This window comes from Boleophthalmus pectinirostris, unplaced genomic scaffold (genome assembly GCF_026225935.1).
Source record: "Boleophthalmus pectinirostris isolate CB_2022bp ecotype Guang Dong unplaced genomic scaffold, ASM2622593v1 HiC_scaffold_14, whole genome shotgun sequence".
NCBI lineage: Eukaryota > Metazoa > Chordata > Actinopteri > Gobiiformes > Gobiidae > Boleophthalmus > Boleophthalmus pectinirostris.
This window is the reverse complement of record NW_026571047.1, coordinates 25,331,382-25,345,775: the sequence shown is the minus strand read 5'-3', so window position 1 is coordinate 25,345,775 and position 14,394 is coordinate 25,331,382. Positions and strand designations below refer to the sequence as shown.

The following is a 14,394-nucleotide window of genomic DNA, read 5'->3' as shown; positions in this document are numbered from 1 at the left end:
CGAGGTATTTTTGAGCTATAAAACCACCTGTAGTTGAATAAATGTAAAGTAGAGCTGTTTAATGTCACACTGTGGAACATTCCAAGCAGAGAAATGATATATCCATAGAAACAAGCAGGTGCCGGACCCCCATCCAAAAAGTTTACACAGGTACTAGGGGTGTAATGATATCCAAGTCTCACGGTACGATATTTATTGTGATATCATGGGAAAGCTCACGATTAGGGATGTAACGATATCGAAATCTCTCGGTACGATATTTTCATGATATACATCTCATGCTACGATATTTATTACGATATTTTGTGGAAGTTAACAAACTGTTAATATGTTACTTTTTCTTTTAAATTGCCTTGACAAGACTTAATCCAAAGACTTAAAAGAGTTAGAACTGTGATTTCTTCTTGTCGTCTGCACTGAAATGGAGCAAAGGATCATGGTCTATGTAGTTCCCTTTGTGTTTTTTTAGCTATTGCTGCACCACAACTCTTAATTTAAGCAAAGAGGCTTGTAATTCGATATATTGTGATGGTCCACGATATTATGGTGAGAACTTTGACGATACGATATCGCGATATTTCGGTTATTGTTACATCCTTAACAGCTACGTTTCACCTTTAGTTCAGTAGAGATCGGCATTTCCGGGACTGAAAGGATCCAAATGATTCTAGTGACGTGTAAGGAGTTTAAAAACACAGTGGAGCACTTCCTGTATCACCGCGTGACATCACAAGGTGGAAGGGAACGACTTACACTCACACACACACACACACAAATGTTTAATGTAAAGGGCAAATAAATCAAAGCTGCACCGAACAAAGGGAGGATAAAAGTGTAAGGACTTTAATGCCGCTCGTCTGAACCCGTGTTAATAATTCAGTATACAGCATAAAACGGTGTACTTCAATTAACCTCATCGCCATGGAGACGAGCTACTTTTTAACCCAGGTCAAAACGTGCGGCGCTGGTAATTAGGATTTAGACAGTAGCAGTAAACGCTTTGTAAGTCTTTGCGAGGGTTTAAGCGCGTTAGCCAATTAGCAAAAAGATGTGGGTTAAATTGGTTGGCCGGTCCACTAAAATTTATTAAAGCTGCACTATGTAGCTTTTCTAGCGGAGGGGGGTCTGCTACATGCTCGAGACAAGATTGCTTTGCCTTGTAAATGTTCCACAACGAGCTTAATTTGCATTTATTCTGTGCGGTGTTTTTATTATCTCAAAGTGGGGAAATTCCAGAGTTGCAACGCACAGTTCAAGGACAGCAAGAAAATAGAAATAACTAAGGATGTAACGATATGCATCTCACGGTACGATATTTATTGCGATATTTTGAAGAGGTTGATATAATTGTAGACAGGAAACTTTTTTGCTTTTAAAATACCTTGACAAGATTTTGCTGTGAATTATTTCCATCATAATCCCAAGAATTCAAGTAAAAAACATATTTCTTCATGTTGTTTGCGCTGAAATGAATCATGGGATATGTAGTTTCTGTTTTTCATAAGCTGTTGCGATTACAAAACCTGCATTTAAGCAAAGGAACTTGTGATTCGATATATTGTGACAGCCCACGATATTATTGTGAGACTTTTGACGATACGATATCACGATATTTTGGTTATTGTTACATTCTTAATAAAAGGGCCCATATTACGCTATTTCCTGATTTGTTATAATGTTATTTTCCCATTAAAAACAGACCCAGAGTTGTGTTTTGTTTCATTCACATATGTTAAAGACACAAACTTGCATATTTAGGCTGAGTTCTTCTCTCAAATTGAAAACACTCTTGAAAACACTTTGTGAAGTCATGTCTTCACTAGAATCATTTTTATAATTTCTGCCCTGGAAATGCCAAGCTCTTCTGAACTAAAGCTAAAAGGAGCTATTAACTTGAAAACTACCACTTCATGACATCAGCACTTTGAGCTTCAGAGGCGTAGACTGACTAATAGGGATGTAACAATAATCGGAATATTGTGAAACTGTATCGTCAGAGTTCTCACAATAATATCATGGACCATCACAATATATCGAATTACAAGGCTTTTCACTTAAAGAGTAGGCCTGTAACGATAACAAATTTTGCAAGATGATTAATTGACCAAGAATTTATTGCGATAAATGATAATATTGACATTTTAAGTCTCTGTAACAAAATTGTCCTTAAAATTATTTTAGTCACTGACTTACATTGGAATATTGTGTCTCGTCTCTCTGTGGCTGCTGCTGTGGCTTTGTCATTTTGGTCTTAAAGTGTTCGTATTAACCTGGGACATGTGGGTTTTTCGGAAGGTTCAGTGCGTGTCCTAAAAGAAGCACAGGAGATGGAGAATCCGAGAAAACAGGCCACTTTATTTCAGCATTTCCATTGAGTGAGATTCAAGTTGATTACCAAGTACAACTGCCACCCCGGAACGACGTCTCAATGACCAACTCAAAATCAGGGGTAGCTTTATACTACATCTTGACAAAACATTAACTAGTTGATTTAGCATATACAGCAAGAAAATGAACAATACTGCTGACCCAGTACACCTTATCATGGGTGGAAACATGCCACGGGGACCACATATGTCAGTTTTTCTGCTTCGTGGCATCTCAAAGTCCAGAAAAACATATTCTTTATGGCAAGAAAAACATGTTATGTAGACCTATGGATATCACACGTGTTTTTCCACCCTGTTGTCATTCTAAAGTCCATAATGTTAGGTGAATTTAGCATGATCAACACATAATTTCCCACAGACACAAGATGTTTAATCTCTATGAGGGAGCCTCTGTCCTGTCTGGTGTCGTGTCGGTTCGGTTTCGGGATTTCGGGTTCTCCCGGGGGCTAGGCTAGTTCTGTCGCTTTGGGTTTATGTCGGCTGTTGGGGTTTGAGACGTTTCTTCTCGTCGTTTGCGCGCTCGCTGCATTTGACGCATGTGGCTGTTGAGACGTGTCCCGTTCACCAGTGTTGATTCGGCATCATGACTTGTTTTGTCACTCCGCTGATGAACTCCGCGTCATTTCACTTGTTAAACGAGAGGAATCAAAGAGCGATAGAAGCTTCTAACATTCAGTCTCTTTGAGAGCGGAAAAGAGCGAGAGAGAGCGAGGAAAACAAACACGCATGCAAATAGAAGTTATCATACGATTAATCGATTTATTGATTATCGTTACAGGCCTAATTAAGAGTTATGGTGCAGCAATAGCTTAAAAAAAAAAAAAAAAAACACAGGGAACTACATAGACCATGATCCTTTGCTCCGTTTCAGTGCAGACTACAGGAAGAAATAACAGTTCTAAGCAGAAATCAGGAATAAGAAAACACTAGACAGTTTGCAAGAAGTTGTAGACCGCCCACCAGCCAATCAGTGAAGAGCTGTGAAGCCATGACGTCAAACTCAAGCGTCCGTCTGGGTCCCTTTTGTGGAACAACACAACAGTAAACAAAGCGTCGAGATGGATGTAGACGAAGACAGACATTCTGTGTTGGCAACGATTCCCGAGATCGAGGATTTAAAGCTGCGGAACAAAGAGAATGTTTGGCGAAATTTATCAAGGGGAAAGACACGTTATTGCCGTTCTTCCTACGGGATTTGGCACATTACATACATCACGACCAAATAGCAGTGATTGGTTAAATAAAAAAATACCTGCTTATCGTCGAGCAAACGAATCCTAATGCTGCGAGGTCAGACAGATGATGAATCAGGCTATAACATTATACCATAGCTCAGAAAATAGCTTAATATGGGCTCTTTAACTGCCAAATAGTTTCTCTTACAAACTTACAGTACAATTTAATGCATTTCTCCGCTTGCCCGGGGCTTGCTCTCAGTATGCGCAGTTATTTTTCATATTTGCATCACTATTAAGCACAGAAATGTCAAACTACCACACACTGTCCACTCGCTGGCAATTCAAAAAGCAATGCAATCCTCCAATAGCCTTTAGCTTGTTGTAACTTATGCTTAGTTTGAGAAATAAGGGCATCTTTTTAGTTTGCTGCTGCTGTGGGCATATAAAAAAAAAAACTCTGGTGTAATAAAGAGAGGGCTGTTTGCACACATCAGAATGCACCGCACAGACCCTCTCCTCCCCCGCACCATCACTGCTCACTCTGAGACCTCACTGTGTCACACGCACAAGCGCAGAAAGACTATTAGGGCCGCTGTTTTAAAGGTGCATTGTGTAACTTTTCTGGTGGAGGGTCCGTCACATGTTTGTCTCTACAATATGTCATTGCTCGGCCTGGAATGTTCCACAGTATGACATTAAACAGCTCTACTTTATGTTTATCAAATTACAGGTGGTTTTATAGCTCAAAAATAGTTAAAAAAACAGGCATTCTGACTGTGAACGGGGTCGCCTCTCCACAGATCTGACCCGTAACTTAGTCTGGTTTGGTCTCAGTTGAAGATAGAAAGGTTTAATGCCAGACAAAGCAATAACATCTTTTACACAATGAAGTTTACCTTGTTGTAGGATTTACAAAATAAATGTTTGGGCAAATATTTGTAGAAAAGCTAATAAATCTGTGTGTCATTCGTTCATTCGTTTTTCAAAATAAAACCAAAAATTTAAAACATTTAAAAACAACTATTTTCTTCATTATTTGTCTCCAAAACCAAAATGAAAAAACAGATAATGATTTGTTTTTTTTCAGTTTTTGATTTTGTGTTTAAATGACGGATTGATCCAAGACTAAACCAGGACAAAAACAGAACTGAACCAGGACTGATCCAGGATTAAACCAGGTCTAAACCAGGACTGAACCAGGACTAAACCAGGTCTAAACTAGGACTTGAACCAGGCCTGATCCTACGACTTAACCAGGACTAAAACAGGACTAAACTAGGACTAAACCAGGTCTGAACCAGGACTGAACCAGGACTAAACCGGTCTCAGTCCTGATCTCAGTCCCGGTCTCAGTCCTGGTCTGGTCATAGTCTGGTCCCAGTCTCAGTCCCGGTCTCAGTCCTGGTCTGGTCCTGGTCTGGTCCCGGTCTTAGTCCTGGTCTTGTCCTGGTCCGGTCCCAGTGTCAGTCTTGGTCTGGTCCCAGTCTCAGTCCTGATCTATATGGGCCCGTCATGGTTTAGTCCTGGTTTAGACCCGGTTAAGACCCGGTTTAGCCCCAGTTTAGACATGGTTTAGTCCTGTTTTAGTCTCGGTTCAGTCCTTATGCGGTACAAAAGTCCGGCATCGCAGTTTAAGTGACGGCAAACTGGAAACGGCCGTTGTTTTTTCATTTTCTTATTTTCGTTTTTAATTTTGAAAAACAAATGAACGAATGATGCACGGGTTACATGTGATTCTTGCATTAGTTCAGCAGTTCACATAATTCTTTATTATTAAGTCAATGTGGCAAAGAAACTAAGAAAGAAAGTAGAGAAAACATGAGAGTCCTGCAAACATATTCTGCTCCTCTGGTTATTTTTCATACAGACAATAAATGTTAAAAACTAAACATAATTGGGTCCTTTCCTGCAGGGGATTTGCTATATTGTTCTTTTCTGTACCACGCATCTTTACACCAAATGCAACTTTTACATTATTAAACACCGGCAAAGAAAGTAGTGTTTTTTGAGTTTGAAGTTAACATTGTTTTTCATCTTTTGTCTTTAATTAGGTTGTGTACAAGAACAATGACGTGCGGTTAGAGCTGTCCAGGCTGGCCAAGCAAGGAGACCCAAAGATGAAGGTATGTTTTGGTTTATTCTACTGTAAACAGTGTTGGGGAGTAACAGATTACATGTACTGGAGTTAAGTAATCAGAGTACAAATGATGAGTAACTGAATTCGGTTACAGTTGCTGTTTTAATGAGTGGTAATTGGATTACAGTTACTTGGTTGAAATAAATGGATTACACGGCGGGATTTTCCTGTTTTCACATTTTGGGCTAAATCCCCCCCTTTTTTTTTTTTTTTTCTGTAATTCCACTCATTGACGGAAACTAAACCAGGTTTAAACTAGATCTAAACCAGGACTAAAACCAGGTCTAAACTAGATCTAAACCAGGTCTAAACCAGGACTAAAACCAGGTCTAAACTAGGTCTAAACCAGGAATAAAACCAGGTCTAAACTAGATCTAAACCAGGTCTAAACCAGGACTAAAACCAGGTCTAAACAAGATCTAAACCAGGTCTAAAACCAGGTCTGAACTAGATCCAAACTAGATCTAAACCAGGACTAAAACCAGGACTAAAACCAGGTCTAAACTAGATCTAAACCAGGACTAAAACCAGGTCTAAACTAGATCTAAACCAGTTCTAAACCATGACTAAAACCAGGTCTAAACTAGATCTAAACCAGGACTAAAACCAGGTCTGAACTAGATCCAAACTAGATCTAAACCAGGACTAAAACCAGATCTAAACTAGATCCAAACCAGGTCTAAACTAGATCTAAACCAGGACTAAAACCAGGTCTAAACTAAATCTAAACCAGGTCTAAACCAGGACTAAAACCAGATCTAAACTAGATCCAAACCAGGTCTAAACTAGATCTAAACCAGGACTAAAACCAGGTCTAAACTAGATCTAAACCAGGTCTAAACCAGGACTAAAACCAGGTCTAAACAAGATCTAAACCAGGTCTAAAACCAGGTCTGAACTAGATCCAAACTAGTTCTAAACCAGGACTAAAACCAGGACTAAAACCAGGTCTAAACTAGATCTAAACCAGGACTAAAACCAGGTCTAAACTAGATCTAAACCAGTTCTAAACCAGGACTAAAACCAGGTCTAAACTAGATCTAAACCAGGACTAAAACCAGGTCTGAACTAGATCCAAACTAGATCTAAACCAGGACTAAAACCAGGTCTAAACTAGATCCAAACCAGGTCTAAACTAGATCTAAACCAGGACTAAAACCAGGTCTAAACTAAATCTAAACCAGGTCTAAACCAGGACTAAAACCAGGTCTAAACTAGATCTAAACCAGGTCTAAACCAGGACTAAAACCAGGTCTAAACTAGATCTAACCAGGACTAAAACCAGGTCTGAACTAGATCTAAACTAAATCTAAACCAGGTCTAAAACCAGGTCTAAAGTAGATCTAAACCAGGTCGAAAACAGGACTAAAAGAGGATTTAACAGGATTTAACAGGCTAAACCAGGACTGTCTCCTCGTCTTCTATCAATAATATTTTTAATACGGTCAGTAAAATCTTGGCTTTTCATTTTCTTTTATCAGACAAAACATCTTATGTGACGATATCCTCGTCTTTGCTTCTCTACAGTAAATCAAGTAATCCAAAGTATTCAGATTACGTTACTCGCCTTAAGTAATTTAATGGATTATGTTACAAACTACATTTTGGGGTATGTAATCTGTAATCTGTAGGGGAATACATTTTAAAAGTCACCTTCCCAACACTGGTATTAAACAACTTAAATCTAAATACACAAAATAACTTTATTACTATTAAAGGACTCGTTTTATGCTTTTTTTTCTCATCTGTTATAATGTTTTTTCATCACAAACAGACCTGGAGTTGTGTTTTGTTTCATTCACAATTGTTTAACACACAAATTTTACATATTTAACTTCATTCTGAGTTTAATCTCAAACTGAAAACACTGTTCCACCTTGTGATGTCACGTGGTGATACAGGGAGTGCTCTATTGTGTTTTTAAACTCAAAACACAAGAGAATTAGAATGACTTCAGCCCTGGAATAGACCTTTTTCACAACGGTTAAAGCTTTTCTATGGCAAAATATCTGTGGAAATGGCTCACGTATTTTCCACCAGCTTCATAAATCACCAAATCCCCATCACCAAATCTTCATCCAACAAGATTGACAAAGGTTAAATAATTCTGTCCATGAAGAATTTATCTCCAATTATCAAGGAAAGAAAGACAAAAACGTAAAGGCGAACAACAATGACGCATTAGTGAACTACTCCTGAACAAAACTAACATTATGGTCATGAATAAAACAGAAGTAATAAGTAATTCATTAATAAGTCATTAGTGAACTCTTTAAAATCGATTTCATGATGTAGATATTGGCATAGACAGAGAGATTTGTGCAGTTCAGGTGCTACAGATGTTCACAGATGTCATGGCACAAATCTCTCTGTCTATGCCAATATCTACATCATGAAATTGATTTTTATTGTAGAATCAGTCGGAGTTCACAAGTTACGTATGTTTTAATAATTACTATAATGTTAGTTTTGCTCAGAAGTAGTTTAATGCGTCGTCGTTGTTCGCCTTTATGTTTTTAGCTGTGGATAAATTCTTCATGGATGAATGTTTATTTTCCTTTGTCGACCTTGTTGGATGAAGATTTGGTGATGGGGCAGTGTACGGACGTGGTCAAAGTAGGAGGCAGACGCAACAACAACAAAATGACTTTAACCCAGGGGTGTCCAAACTTTTTTCATCAAGGGCCACATATCTAAACACAGACGAAGCAGAGGGTCGACTGACCGAAGACTGACGCTCAGTACAGGGAATAATTGAAATTTGTGCATGTTTAACATGTTAGAATGAACCATCAGTCTTTATTCATGCTAAGATCCTTAAAACCACACAGTAAATATTAACTATTAGCTTTATCAAGGTAGATTTTCAAAAAACTTGCAATAAAAAGTTTATTTTTCATTGATGCAAGGTAATTTGGGCCAATTCACCTGGAAGTCTGAGGGCCAAGAAAAATTAGTCTGAGGGCCGCATTTGGCCCCCGGGCCATAGTTTGGACATGCCTGCTTTAACCAGACAAAATTTATTTCAAAACAGACTTCTGGAGTTAACACCAATGAAAGTACAAATAAACAGAAAATAAGTAACTCCACTCAAAAAACCCACAAAACAACTTGCACAGAAGTCTCTCCCCTAATTGATGACTCCTCCTTGCTTTTAGACTCCGCCCAGCAGGAAGTGCCTCCCCCCAGGTCAGTTCCAGGTAACTGCAAAGCAAAGCGAGGATTTTCCCTGGGCCCAAGTCCTGTTTGAAAATCTAAATGTTAAACATAAACTAAACTGTGCTGAAAATAACTATAAAACAAAATACACTAAAAATAATGGTCCAGCCCTCGACCTCCTCCAAGGTTGTAAAAGGCTGTGTTCAAACTGCAGCCTGAAGTGACCCAAATCTGATTTTTTGGCCCCTATGTGACCTGTATCTGATCTTTTAATGACTCAACGACACAGATCAGAATTTTTTCAAATGTGACCCAGGACACTTGGATATGTGCTCCTGAAACCGATACATATCTGATCTTTTGACATGTGACTTCAGTCTGAACGGCCAAAGCGCATTCATCCGACCTACGCCACAAACGTCACTATTCTGTGCTGAAGTAGGTGAAAATTGTTAATAAACTCCATGTCACTGAAGTGAAGCACATCACCACTCACCACTCTTGGCTCCGTCTCCACATCCACACGTTCCTTTCAACGGACGTCGCTGCCGCTGCCCCACAAAACACCACGGCCAAAAACCTTGTCCTTCTCAATCTCCTCCTTAAAACAAGTAAGTTGTTCATGTTCTGGCTCCGGTACGAGAGAAACTTTAAAATCTCCAGGTGCTCAATGCTCGCGTCCATGTTTGGACAACTTCCGTAAACACAGAGACGCTCGCTGCGGTTGACGTCATCGTGTCTCCAGTGCACATGCGGGACACTTTTGGACCGTTCACACTGGAGTTCTCATACAAGTCGCATTTAATTTGAAATGTGAACGACCTCGCAAAAACATCGGATTTCACAAAAAAATCTGAATTGAGCGTTAAGCCCTGCAGTCTGAACGTAGCCATATTGTCCGACATGAGGCACACCCCTTCTTTTGTCTGGACCATGTGGAGCTGCAGGTAAATATGAGGAATGGAAACTGAAATTAATTAACAAATAAAGTATATTTAAATGAACAATGTCTAGTCTGTGATAACTGTCAAAAAGAACCAAGAATTATTGTAACTGTATTCGGTATCGAGATTGACAAAATGCGAAATTAAACTAATTTGTCAGATTTATGAAACTGGTGGAAAATACGCGAGACATTTCCACAGATATTTTGCCCTAGAAAAGCATTAACTGGGAGTAACGTTTACCCTTCTGCACTTGTGAAAAAAGTCTGTGGCCAATCTCTGCTGAACTAAAAGTAAAATGTAGCTGTTGAAAACTAACACTTGATGACATCACAAGGTGCGACAGAGCATTTTGAGCTTTGGAGATGTAGAAAAACGTAACATTAAACTTGTGTGAGTGAAGCAAAACACAACTCCAGGTGTGTTTTTAATGAGGTAACAATATTATAACATAATTAAACCTCACAAGAGTCAATTTTGCTTTAATCTGCATATAATGGATAACTTAATTCAAACATTCCATAATCGTACGTTTACTGACACATTAATGCGTCCTCCATCTGGATACACCGTGTACATAGATGGGCCCCGTGGGATTATTTTAAAACAATTGACTCGCAGTGAAATTGGATTATATTTCTTGAGACAATGCAGCTGCGTCTTTCTTCTTCCAGTCATAGGCCTCTGTACGAAACAAAAAATGACAAAAGGTTTCGTCATCTGTGTTATTTTTAATGGATATATTTGTAAATAAAAAAATATATTACGTTTTGTAAATAGGTATTTTTTATTCACAATTTTCGTCAATTCATGTTGGTAATATGCTTGTATTGTACAGTTTTTATTAAAGTAGTAGAATTTTACCTGTTATAGTAGTATTTAGTATTAAGTAGAAAAGTCCTGGTTTAGACCTGGTTTAGACCTGCTTTAGTTCTTGAATAGTCCTAGTTTAATCCTTGAATAGTACCAGTTTAGACCTGGTTTAGTCCTTGAATAGTCCTGGTTTAGTCCTTGAATAGTCCTGGTTTAGTCCTTGAATAGTCCTGGTTTTAGTCTTTGAATAGTCCTAGTTAGGCCTGGTTTAGTTCTTGAATAGTCCTGGTTTAGTCCCTGAATAGTCCTGGTTTAGTCCCTGAATAGTCCTAGTTTAGACCTGGTTTAGTCCTTAAATAATCCTAGTTGAGACCTGGTTTAGTCCTTGAGTAGTCCTGGTTTTAGTCTTTGAATAGTCCTAGTTTAGACCTGGTTTAGTCCTTGAGTAGTCCTGGTTTAGTCCTTGAGTAGTCCTAGTTTAGACCTGGTTTAGTCTTTGAATAGTCCTGGTTTAGTCCTTAAATAATCCTAATTTAGACCTGGTTTAGTCCTTGAATAGTCCCAGTTTAGACCTGGTTCAGTCCTTGAATAGTCCCAGTTTAGACCTGTTTTAGTTCTTGAATAGTGTTAGTCCTTGAACAGACCTGGTTTAGTCCTTGAATAGAACTGGTTTAGTCCTTGAATAGTCCCAGTTTAAACCAGATCTAAACCAGGTTTAAAGTAGGAATAATCAAGGACTAAGACTATTCAAGGACTAAACCAACTCTTAACCGGGACTATTCAAGGACTAAACCAGGACTATTGAAGGACTAAACCGTGTTTAAACTAAGTCTAGGATTGCACTACCAACTTTGGGGTTAGTTGATGATCACTCTACGGATTTAGCAATATTTTAAAATTAACAAATACCATGGCAATGATACAAATTCTCATGACTTGAAATGCATGGAAACCACTACTCATATTTGGTCTTATGTTATATTTAAATTACCTCTTTTCAAATGTTAAAACGTGTTGAAATTAATTGCTGGTCTTTCTAAAACATGAATTGTAAAGTGTTGGTATATTAAGGATTCTGTCCTTTTTCAAATGTTTATAAGCTCCTAGGAATCTGAGCTGCCATTGGCCAAAATTACAATACTTAGAAGTTAATAGTTACAAGTGTGGCAGTGTATAATTTGGGATCATTATGACTACTCTACGATTAAATTAACTTGACATCCATGTGGTAAATCTCAATTGTTTAACGCTCTAATTTTGTCCCTCTCCTCCCTCCGTAGGTCAGCGGAGTGGTATCGTTTAAGTGTGAAAGCGTGGCCACTCTGGACCCCGTCACTTTCGACACGCCCGAGTCTTTTGTGTCTTTGAGCAAATGGACGGCGAAGAAGGCCGGGTCCATCTCCTTCGACTTCAGAACCACCGAGCCAAACGGACTGATGCTTTTCAGTCACGGAAAACCCAAAACCCAGGCACGCAAGGACCCCCGTACCCCGCCCACCGTCAAGGTAGAGCTATCAGTGAGTTTAAGGGTATTTCAACGGCCTTTTTGAGCTTCCTACCATGTTTTTGTCGTGCGTTTTTCAGTCAGTCTTCATCTCCAAAGACATTTTTTAAAGTCAATGCTGTCTTGAACAAATATACGTCAATAGGTTGTATTGTTGCTACAAAGCTAATTTACAAGTACCGTATTTTTTGGACTATAAGTCGCACCGGATTATAAGGCGCAATATCAATAATGTTTAATTCTCTTGTCTATTTTCATACATAAGGTGCACTGAATTATAAGGTGCATTAAGCAAAACAAACAGACGACACTTGAGACTGATCCTTAGCCCAGGTGTCCACGATCCATTGGCAGATCGTGGTGTAATTCGCCCGGCGTTGCCTCTCTGTCTTGATGAATGTGTTTTATGAATGTGAATGTGGGTGGATAATTTAAGGATTTTTATTTTCTACAAGGACGACTCAAATATACATAAAGTAATAATGTGTTTAATTCAGCTTTGCACACATTTGTTTACGTTTTACAGAAGCGAAACTTAAAACCACATGGCTCATTTGCATAAACTATAAGCGCTGAAAAATTTTGACAGATTTTTTTAGCCCTGTGTACCACATAAAATAAAACAACCAGAATTAATACATAACGCACACCGGATTGTAAAGTGCACTGTCAATTTTTGAGAAAATTAAAGGATTTTAAGTGCGCCTTATAGTCCGAAAAATACGGTATCTTTTCAGCAATGTGAGGCAAAAATGCTTTCACTTTCCAACATTTGCGTTGTATTCTCTTCCTTTGTGTTTTTAAATTTCATAAACTATTTCAGAGCTCATATTGCCTGCATTTTTTGATATGAAATACAAACATTTTCACTAAAACTTCAGCGTCTTCTGCTGCTGTATTATGTAGACAGATTTTATACCAACTACGGATATAAGGTATTTCATTGGCACACTATATTTTAAGTTATTTTTTATAGGAAATACCAAAAAAAAAGTGAATGTGAAAGTGAAAATGAACTCATGATACACTTACATATCTTGATATTGTCTTGGACTTTGTTCCTGTCCACCTCTGCTAACAGATTGAATTAAAACTAAAATAAACTAAAAACTAAATGTAAAAATTCAATGGAAAATAGTCAAAATTTGCCAACTTTGACTTGGATTTTCCCTGTAATAATGTACTATTTAATAATACAACCAGTTTAATTAAGCGATAAATAAACGTATGTACACTACCTCATTTCGTTTTGTTGTAAATCGGATAACAAGGAAAAAAAAGGAACATGGTTAAAATCTCAAAAATGTTACTATAGCATAATATGGGAGCTTTTGGTGGTTTATTTGTTGTTATGTTAAAGATGGATGATGTTCATGCTTTGATTGACAGGTGGACTTCTTTGCCATTGAGATGTTGGACGGGCATCTGTATCTGTTACTGGACATGGGCTCAGGGACCACCAAGACTAAAGCCATAGATCGAAAAGTGAATGATGGAGAGTGGTACCACGTGGACTTCCAGAGAGACGGACGATCAGGTAAGAAATTAAAGAAAAAAAGGTTTTATTTGGCAAAACTCAATAGGAGATAGTTCAGCTGGATCTAAACTCTTACTTAAAAAGGATAAACCAGATCCAAAATAAAAAAAATAAGAACTAGTCCTGGTCAAAACTAGGATTCCAGGACTAAACCAGGTCTAAACTAGGACATTTCAAGGTCAAAACCAGGTCTAAACTAGGACTACATTCACACAGCCAAACACACCTCATCATCATGTTGCGAATCTGGCACTAAACCCAGAATTAAAACTGGACTAAAACAGAACTAGACCAAGGACCAAAGCAAGAGTAAACTGGGTGCACTGCAGGGCTTTTCAAGGACTAAACCAAATCTAAATTGGGACTATCTGACAATCCATTCTGGCTTGTTAAAGCCTGATCTTGTCAGATCTCAGAAGCTAAGCAAGACCAGGCCTGGGTAGTACTTGGATGGGAGACTGCCACAGTGCAGTGCCACTGACAAAAAACTGTTGTTGTGTCCTTAGGCAAGACACGTCACCCACATTGCCTAGTATGAAAGTGATGGTGGTTGGAGGGGCCAATGATGCAGATTGGCAGCCTCGCTTCCATCCGTCTGCCCCAGGGCAGCTGTGGCTACAGTAGTAACTTACCACCACTGAGTGTAAAGCACTTTAGGTATCTTGAAAGGCACTATATAAATGCAATGATTAATAATAATAATAATAATAATTAATATTTGAGGTCTAAACC

General features: G+C 38.5%; 1 protein-coding gene across 1 annotated transcript in view; it reads left to right on the top strand.

The window, feature by feature from the left end:
• nrxn1a (neurexin 1a) overlaps positions 1–14,394 on the top strand; it is a 323,968-nt gene that overhangs the window by 131,218 nt on the left and 178,356 nt on the right. Inside the window, exons 9-11 of the mRNA XM_055150076.1 lie at positions 5,620–5,691; positions 11,902–12,126; positions 13,515–13,662. Of these exons, the coding sequence (XP_055006051.1) occupies positions 5,620–5,691; positions 11,902–12,126; positions 13,515–13,662 (445 nt within the window). The remainder of the gene's footprint in view (positions 1–5,619; positions 5,692–11,901; positions 12,127–13,514; positions 13,663–14,394) is intronic.